The following is a 9,429-nucleotide window of genomic DNA, read 5'->3' as shown; positions in this document are numbered from 1 at the left end:
TAGCCACAGCCCGCCCTCTTCCGGCGCACTGCGATGCGCGATTCCGTACGAACCGCTACCGAATGGCGGGAAAATGTCGGGAAAATGCGTTGCCCATTTATCCGTTGAAGTCACGGGCTGAGGGGCTGGTACGGGGGCGGACGAGAAGTTCCGTGATGCTGTCTTCCGGTTGCAAGCTCTCGTGCGTTCTTCGTCTTGCGTTTTTTACTTGTTGCTTCCCGAAGGTCCTGTGCTGGGTGCAATTAACAATGTGCTCCGTTGTTTCATTCAAACAGCTATCGGCTTAGCGGCTGTTAAGCGGCCATGATAGGTCCTGAAAATTGGCCGCTTAGACATTAAGCGGCGCCATTGCATACCTTTTGCTAATAGGGTGAATGACGGAGCTTTCTGTGCCCGCCTCCTAGTGGACGCTAGAGTAAACGGTTGTGAGCTTAACGCCCGTGATTTTTTTTGAAAATTTTTAACGTTTTTTCCAAATTACGAGGAAAAAAAGGTGGTAAAAAGGAAGAAAAGTTTGAGAAACTCATAAAAATCTATTCAAGATTAAGTGCAACTTAGCAAAAACCTATACGAGATTTTTGAAGACACTCCTCCGATTAATGCTTCCAAAAGTTGGTCTTTTGTTCCGCCACGTGCGCCTCTCTGGGCATTAGTTTTGCTCAGGGGTGTCGATACCGTGTAGCATATAAAATATATGATTTTGATCATATTCCAGAATAAGTAGACGTTGTGAAATAATCATTTTAATGAAGCAAGTAAAAATCTAAAGCAAAGCAGGTAACGTGTCGAGCTGCTTCCAAACCGTCGCATCATCTAAGACATTCGCCCGTGCTTGCCAGAGCGCTTATCTATTCATTGCCCTCACTATCATAACGGGCGCTGCTGTGTTTCACGAGGGTTTTCCCATTCTACATCAAACACTCGCTCGCGACGGTCATACCGCAACCGGAGTTCGTTACGGAAGCGAAAAGTTACGCTCGGGCTAATCTTTAGCTCTGATTCCAGCTTGACGAGGGTTAAACGATCTCACCCTTCTCTGCGGCAGTGTTAATCAACATGACGAACCAGGAACGGAAAGTGATCAAGAATCTGGCGCTGTTGCCGATCGAGGAAAAGGAACAGTTTTTCGATTCCTTTGACATGATTCAAACGGACTGTGATGGTAAGTGGGTGTTACCAGCCTACAGTGTGTGATATCTTTCCATTTCATAATCTCTCGTTCGATTCAAAGGTGTGCTGTGGATGCTAAGGGATCCTTATCCGGGAGTTGGCCTGGCTATACGAACCCTTCGAAACAACGGCAAACGGGTGGTGTACGTCTCGAACAACAGTGTCCGGACGATGGCCGATTACCGGGGCAAACTGGAACAGTTGACGGAAGGCGCGCTGGATGAGCGAGATATTATCCATCCGGCCAAGGTCATCATCGAGTTCCTGCAGTGGAGGAAGTTCGAGGGTCTCTGCTACGTTATTGGCAGCTCAAATTTCAAAAGCTGTCTCCGTGAGGCCGGATTCCAGGTTCTCGATGGCGTAAGTATTGCTCATAAGGTCGATGAGTGTTGTCTGTGGAATGACTCACGTCACGAACGTTAATGTTGTCGCTTCCACTTGTTTGCGTGCACGTAGCCCAATGAACCAGTTACGGAATCGATAGCAGTCGTAGCGCCCATCATCTCCGATAAGCAACCGGTGAAGGCGGTGATAGTAGACTTCGATTACAACTGCAACAACATTAAGCTGCTGAGGGCGCAGCTCTATCTACAGAGCAACCCGGATTGTTGGTTCATTGCCGGAGCGATGGACAAGATACTTCCGGTTGGTCCAGCCATGCGTCTCATCGGTCCCGGCTGCTTCGTGGACGTGTTGTCGCAGTCGACCGGTCGCAAACCGTACATTCTCGGTAAACCCGGGTACGAAATGAGCCAGGTGATGAAACGATTACAGCCCGTGGAGAATCCGCGCCGCGTACTGTTTGTCGGAGACCAGCCCGAGCTCGATATGAAGTTTGGAAGTGTTTCGGGATTTCAAACGTTGCTCGTTGGTACGGGCGGTGTAACACCAGACACTCTTGAAGATGCAGGTCGGGATGTGGAAACCGTGCCGGATTATTACATCCCAGCATTCGCTGACCTAGAGCAACTCGTGCTCGATGTGCTCGCTTACAAGGCAAAAGTGAACAAAAGTGCTGCTTTATAATGACAGAGGCGAAGAAACGAAGCTTCCTTGGTAGAGTGGTGAAATGTTTTACTTTGTTATGCATTTGGTATCTGATAAGATGTAGTTGGTGATAAACTTGTACGCTTTTTCGGCGAGCCATAGGCGCTACCTTTTCGTATGTAAATGTGCTAGAGTTGGCGTCTAAAAACCAACTATACATGCCAATAATGTCGCATATTTTATCTTATCAGGTCATGCGGAATTGAGGTTGCGTAAGAAGCACTTATCAACCATTGCTCTAGCATTACGATTATCTTAAAGGGCCGTAGGGTTCAGATCTGGTATGAAGGTTTCTCCACAAACAATATTACAACAAAATTGTGTTTAAATTAAAGCGCGAGCGAAAGTAACACCTTGAATGAACAGGACACACACCGTGGAGTAAACGGCATGCTGCCACGAGGATTTGTTATTGGTTTTTTTAATTAAATTTTATTCCATAAATGAAAGAAAAGAAAAGTGAGACATAATAGTTGTTGGGATTATTTCGGGGAGTATATCTGACCGTTGGTTTTCTCTTATTACTTTAGTGCCTTCTTCTAGCTTGTTACAGCGGATCCTGTTGGCGGATTATATCCTGCATTTGCGTATCGATTTATGCTCCACACCTCTGTCTCTCGGATTCTTTCGCTAGCTATGCATTTAAGGGGGAAGGTGTGCCTATCGTCTCTCAGTTAATATCGTTAATGTACGGCGCTTGTTTCTGTGTTGGTTTGTGTTTAGTATGATTTTCTTTTTGGTCAGTTTTGCTGCCAATTTCTAACATCAATCGTTTTGTTTCTAACTTTTCGTCTGAAAGTATGCGGGCAAGTCTTGCACGGAGAACACTCTGCATTGGAGCAAAAACCGGGAGAGTGGCGACAACGATTGCGTAACTCATATGCTGGATAAGTGTCGTCGACGATCGCATAAGAGAATATGATCATCAATTTCAAGCAGATCTACTGAGTGACTGTGCCAACCATCCAATCGGTTAACGTGTTGTGGTTTCCCTATTCACAATCCATCCATACATCGATTTCTTTGTCCTTGCACATTGAAATATGGAATTGCGTATGCAGAGAGGTGAGGACACGCGTTTGTTTTTATGGGGAGAGGATTTTGGAACGTGGATACAAAAGCAATGTTTCTGTGGAGCAAGTTCTTTTTTATGAATCAAGTTCCTGTTTACTACTTTGTGTTATATTGTTTTATATATATATATATTGATTTGTATATATACTTATATATGTATATATATGTTTTGTTTCTCATTTTTTCTCTTTGTCACTGCTCTTGCGAATACCAGCGAACGTTTTTATGCACCTGCATTTCGAAAAGAAAACCTCACTCCTATCATTACAAACCAACAATTATCTGCCTTTCGGACTGTGTGTCTTTTATCCAGTTTCGCTAATTCGTTTCAATCACTTTCACTGCGGATCGATTCGATTTCCCTGCATTAGCTGATACCGGTTTGCCTGTGGTTGTTCATTTTTTTTATCTCTCCACCATCTGGCCGACCTTACCAGCAAACCTTCTACTCGATAACGCGGCGATAGGTTCTTTGGAACATTCTACTTCTTCTGCGTATCGGTGTTTGATTTTGGTTTGCAATCTGATCTTCATTCTTTAATTAGTTTAAGCTATGGCAATCGAAACTGAGGCAGTTTAATGAGGGAGAAAAATGAGTCGTTTCAAAAATTGGAAAACTCATCGCCCACATCGTTGTGTGACGGAAGGGTACATCTATCTTCTATAATGTCCTCTTTATGCATCACACGTGAGCATTGTTAGTCAACTATACACATTTTGTTTCTTTTATATGCTTGTTTCACACTAAATTTGATCCTGCAGTGCTGCGTATCTATTGTTGTGCTACAGTAGCGCTGCCTAAACATCGGTTCATTCGGAGAGGAGTACATTATGCCATCTTTTTGAAAACATGTGATGGATTCTTTACCAGCTTTTCATGGTTTTCAGTATAGAACTAAAGTACAAATGTCACCGCATTGTGAAGAAAAAGGAATGCGAAAGCAGTTAGGCAAGAAATCAAGAAGGTATAGTACCAATCACTTTCTCATTATCGTACGTGAAAAACACACACACATACATCAGACAGACATGAGACTGCCATGACATGAGACATGAAAGAATCAACCTCTACTTCATCAGTACTCCTACGGTGACCTTGTGTTGCTGGTTACGCGATCTGTCTCTAACGTGATTTCACCGCATTTTAACATCAATTTCTTCGCTTCTGTAGAATTTAGATGTGCGATGCGTTTGCTACTGCTGTATGTAAATGTAGATCTGGGTTTCAACTTTAACCGCTCGTCTGTGTGTTTCATTTTCTTCTGGTATTTCCATTGGACGGTTTGGAGCAGGAAGTTTAAAAAACTGCTGCTGCTGTTGTTGCCATTTTGTGGTTTCTCTACTTCACTAATGGTGTTTCAATGCTGCTGTTTCGCTTACAGCGGTGTTGTTGCATCGTGTTTTATTTCGTTTTACTACAATGCTTCGTGCAAATTGCATATTCACGGCTCTACTGAATGGGTGACGGGAAAAGAAATCAGTGGAAATAGTTGTTTGCTGTTTTCTTTTTTCGGGCGAAGAGATCCATTACGCACAAGGTGCACAACACATAACTCAAGTTCTAGTTACGCCAATAGAGTTATCTTGATTACTTCACAAAACAATGACACAATAAACGCTGAAGATATAGTGGCTTCAATTAACAACGCCATCAACACAATCACTAGCAATCGCACACTGAATGATCGGATCAATTGCCTATAGAGCTAGGGTACGCTACAACCACTGTTGCGAAAGGGGTTGCATGCTAATAACACTCATCAACCGGCTCCAACTGATGGGAACCAGATCGTGTAACGATGAACACGGGCAACTAAATGTACAACATCGTGTGTTTTTGGTTCACATGTTGGGCTACGGTTTCTTGATCGTTTCTTTCAAAACGATCGTGACCATCGTTTCCACACAGACACACAGTAGGAGTATGATTACTCGCTAAGGATAAGCTTATGCAAATACGATATGTCGTTCGAAAGTGATGGCAAGTACTTGAGGATAGCATACAGAACAGGGAAGAGGTGTTGTGTGCTGATCATTGTTCCGGTGGACCGGAAGACTCATCGGGCAGCATATGATCAAATATTTTTTTCCTGATCCCCTTCTAGCGTGGGCCGTTTCTCAAAATCTGTCTAGGTGATGTAAACGATTTCTCAAACATTCACTCGATTTCATATTTGCTTCTCGTGTGAGTTGGATGTTCTTTTCCTTGCTTCCGTGTGGATTGATTGATTTGTTTGGTTGATTATTGTTTTTTACATTTTCTTTTATTTTCCTTTCATTTATACCATTTTCCTTCCAATATCTTTCTGCGTTCTCGTAGAAGCGATAATGATTACCTTCCAATACTTCCAGCGTTTTATCAGCTTAAGTTCGCTCTTTCTCACCCGGCATGCAACCCGGTACGAATGAATTCCTTTTCTAGCTTTCTATACTCTTCCGAACATGCCACTTATTATGTTATTATCAGGCTGGCAACGGCAAATGATTGATATACTGTCACACGCATGTTTCATATCAACAGAATGTATGAAACAGAACAAAAAAAAAAAAACCTATTCAATTCTACATAGGCCCTACGATCGGCATCTAATGGAATCAACAAGTTACATGGCCACGGATATGGCAAACGAGCAAACCCAAGTCATGTTTGCCTACTAAATCATTTGAAATCAATTCCACTGCTGGATGTCGGAAACTCATTGCTCCAAGTGTTGCTGTGCATTATTATCAGAATCAAACAGGAAGCAAACCCAAACTGCATGGGAAAGTGCTCGTGGACAGGTGTTACAGGATGAAATCCACAAATCCCACGAAGCTCGGTCTCTTTCTCTCGTTCGGAATGGATTCATCCATATATCCATCACCTGCGCCCTGGATCTATTGGGAAATGGCCGAAATCCAAATGGATGACACTGGGGAATGCAAAAAGGATAAATAAAAATACGGATTATACATTAAGCGATTGTTGCAGTTATAACATTTTTGGGAGAGAAATAATCAACTTACCTCGCGGTGTGTGACACCACTGTGGCTGAATTTCGCGGGAGGTACATTCTAGCATACGTGTTCTGTTCGAATGCACTGTTCTCCTCCTTGAGTTTTGTTGCGGATTGTGCTGTAGTAGTGGTAGTAGTTACAGTAGCTAGTAGTTAGTAGTTAGTAGTAGTAGATGTGGTGTCGATTTGCTTTCGTGTTTGCTGTTCTGTTGCGTGATAGACTAATTGTTTGTCACCTTATCATAAACTGGATGTTGTCGTAATGCTCACCTTACCATCAGCATCGACATCTAAGCCCTTCCTGGCGTATCTGGCAGCGGCGCTGCCCTCTTATCTTAGCTTCTTGTTTTATCAATTTATACATCTCACACACTATTACACACGTTTTACGTTTACTACTTTTCATTCTCACTAGCTCACCCCATTTCTCTTCCCGCTCGTCTTGTCTATCTTCCTTACCTTCTTAAATCGCTTTTCTTGTTCTACTGTATAGCTACGATTCTCTTTCAGTGGATTTGTTTTTTTTTGTGTTGTTTGTCCCTTTCCATTTCCATTTAGTAATATAGAATCCAGTATTTTGTTAAAGTTCCATTAAGCGGATCACTAGTTTTTCTTTCCCTTTCATCGACAACGCTTCTTTGCTTTACTCCTGATGACCGTATTTCATTTGGGTGCTTTTCTGTGTGTATGTGTGTGTTTATGCGTGTATCAACCGACCCAATCAAAGCCCAGCGCCACCCCTGTGTTTCCGCACCAGCCGCATTTGTAAGTACATACGCCATTGCACAAACGTATCAAAACGCGTGCAAAAAGAGGGTCATTCATCTACATCATCCTGCAAATCAGTGGGCCACATTCATCGGGCTGTAAAGGGATCATCTTGCATCCCCATCTAGGAAGGCGGAATCATATCGCGTGTATCTGAGAGTGTGTATTCTTTTGTGGCAAGTATTGTGTTGGTTGGTAATGTTTTTCCTTCATCCTAATTACTATCGTAACAGAGTGTGACTACCCTATTCACCGCCGGCAATACTATTGTGAAAAAGTTTGTCTGTGTGTGTGTTGAAGTCCATATAAGTGGGGAGTGTTCAGTGTGTACATGCACATATATATTTATTAACATATATATCCTTTTTGTGTTTCCCAATCCCAGCCTCTACGTGCACTGGGTACACTGCTCGTCGAAGATGATTTGTATGGGTTGATTTGCTGGATGGCCTGACGACTTGGCTAGCGGGGTGGCGGGCTGGCATGCTAGCCGATTTATGCTGTTGTGTAGTTTCGCTGATAAACCGGTACTTTTTGCAAGGTGTAGTTATAAATCTGTCATACTTTAAAATGTTGGATGTATTTATTTAGCTGCAAAAGGGAGCGAAAGGGAAATCCAGAAACTCATTAGAAAATTACATTGTTATTCCAACCAATAATCTCACCCGTCGCATCCCCTTCCGCACTAATCCCAAGTGGTACTGCTCATGGTTAGCAGCGGAGGGATAAAATTGTTTGAACAAAACAAATAAAAAAAAGAACATCAACGATTAGCGAACCTCACTCGTAATGGATGTTTAATCAAACGGGTTTGATTTAATGCCTAATTATCGTATTATTGATCATTACACTGGGCGCAATGGCTTCTAGCATCCACCGGTTATTTGCATTCTGGTTTGCCATTTATCATTCATCTTGCTTATGGCGGATCAGCTCGCACACACAAGAGTGCACACACGCGGGCACTTGGATGCCCTTAATTTGATGCTGTCAATTCGGGAGCATATGGGACCACCTTCATCAATTCGTTTAATATTAAGCTTTGCGGCATGTCCAATTTATACCCCAAGGCAGGAGCTAGTTGTCCTAAATCAATATCATTACCACCGGTGTGCCCAAATAAAAGCATTTGGAACATATTTCCATGGATGCTGCTTCAAGAATGATGCTGAAGCTTTGAAAGTAAGCAAAACAAAATTTCAAATCCACGATGCATAGGCCGCTGCCGCCGCCATCGCCATCTCCAGAATCGGTTTCGGACGAACAAAATGCTACCGAGGAACACGAAAACCGGAGCTTGATCAATTATGAGTCAGTTCATAAATTAGTTATCGAAACGAGATTTCTTATCAAAGCCTTCGCTCCTCGTTGCGAAGCTATCATCGTTTGCGCGCTATCGGTGCCGGTGCTGTTCCAGCTGCCGAGATCCCGCTTTGAGAAATTCTATCCCAGTTCGATTGACAGCATTGCCGATCGCAAAGACACCGTCTGCGGAATCACTTTCCACCATGTGCGCCTAACTTTTTGGGGGAAAACTTTGATGAACAAGTTGGGCCCACCGAGCCCGCGCTTGTTGGACGAACCACGACTTATGAAAGTATATTCTGCCGATCTGTGCCAGTGCGATGAACCATCCTGTCGTACAGCTGGAACGATGAGCAACAACGTTTTCTTGCGAAACGGCAGAGAGATGAACATGAAGTGTGGGAGGGAAGGAAAATGCTCTGCCCGAAATTGTTCAACTGTTTTCGCAATGGTACTGTGAAAGGAGTTTTGTTTCATGAATTATTAATTCGTTCATTAATCACTAAAACGGATTTCTGGGTGCTGCTTGTGCGCGGTTTGGACCGTTTTGTCGGCTTTCTTTCGCCGATTGGAACGTCTACCACGTCTTGCTGTACACCGATCATCGTGGCAGTCCTTGTGACAGCTGCGAATCCGGTTCCAAGATACCATTTGTGTTTAGTTGTGTGTTCGCAGAAAATTGATATAAAAGCAAAATTACGAGTATTTATTTCAAATGAGTATCATATACTCGCATATTCCATTACTAACATCCATCACCTGTTGCTCTCATTAAAAGCGACATTTTGGAACGAAATGGATTGATTCGAATTCTTCAAATTCTACGAATACTGCAGGATAAAAATGCTTTGTCCACCATCAAATGGCGTCAAACATTGTTATTACGCCATGCTATTTCTTTTGTGTTCCACATAACCTTGGGCTATGAGGACTAGCGCCCGAATTGTGCACCCGACAAATGACGTTGACTGAGAGTGAACACGTGGACACAAGAGCGACAATTGAAGCCCGCAGGATATGACAACGGCCGATGACAGTGCCGGTGTTTGCCTCGTAGCTAATTCTACCC

At 43.2% G+C, this 9,429-nt stretch overlaps 2 protein-coding genes across 7 annotated transcripts in view; one reads left to right on the top strand and one right to left on the bottom strand.

Annotated features, from left to right (window-relative positions):
- The first annotated feature begins 921 nt into the window (after positions 1-921).
- LOC125955054 (uncharacterized) lies at positions 922-2,645 on the top strand. The gene is made up of 3 exons (XM_049685889.1): positions 922-1,162; positions 1,232-1,530; positions 1,627-2,645. Exons 1-3 carry the CDS (start codon positions 1,057-1,059, stop codon positions 2,194-2,196), a joined length of 975 nt encoding a protein of 324 aa, XP_049541846.1. The 5' UTR covers positions 922-1,056; the 3' UTR covers positions 2,197-2,645.
- Positions 2,646-6,115: 3,470 nt separating this feature from the next.
- The window catches only part of LOC125954975 (calsyntenin-1), a 73,924-nt gene continuing 70,610 nt past the window's right edge, over positions 6,116-9,429 (bottom strand). For 5 of the 6 annotated variants that reach the window (XM_049685725.1, XM_049685723.1, XM_049685722.1 and 2 more), the window contains exons 8-10: positions 7,721-7,756; positions 6,298-7,646; positions 6,116-6,203 (exon numbers count right to left, since the gene is read on the bottom strand). In XM_049685725.1, the coding sequence (XP_049541682.1) occupies positions 7,741-7,756 (16 nt within the window). In that variant the 3' untranslated portion in view covers positions 6,116-6,203; positions 6,298-7,646; positions 7,721-7,740. The remainder of the gene's footprint in view (positions 6,204-6,297; positions 7,647-7,720; positions 7,757-9,429) is intronic. The other variant, XM_049685727.1, reaches the window with a different exon arrangement.

Source organism: Anopheles darlingi, chromosome 3, assembly GCF_943734745.1.
Source record: "Anopheles darlingi chromosome 3, idAnoDarlMG_H_01, whole genome shotgun sequence".
In the NCBI taxonomy this organism is placed as follows: Eukaryota; Metazoa; Arthropoda; class Insecta; order Diptera; family Culicidae; genus Anopheles; species Anopheles darlingi.
Note: the sequence above shows the minus strand (reverse complement) of the source record. Positions and strands in the feature narration are given on the sequence as shown.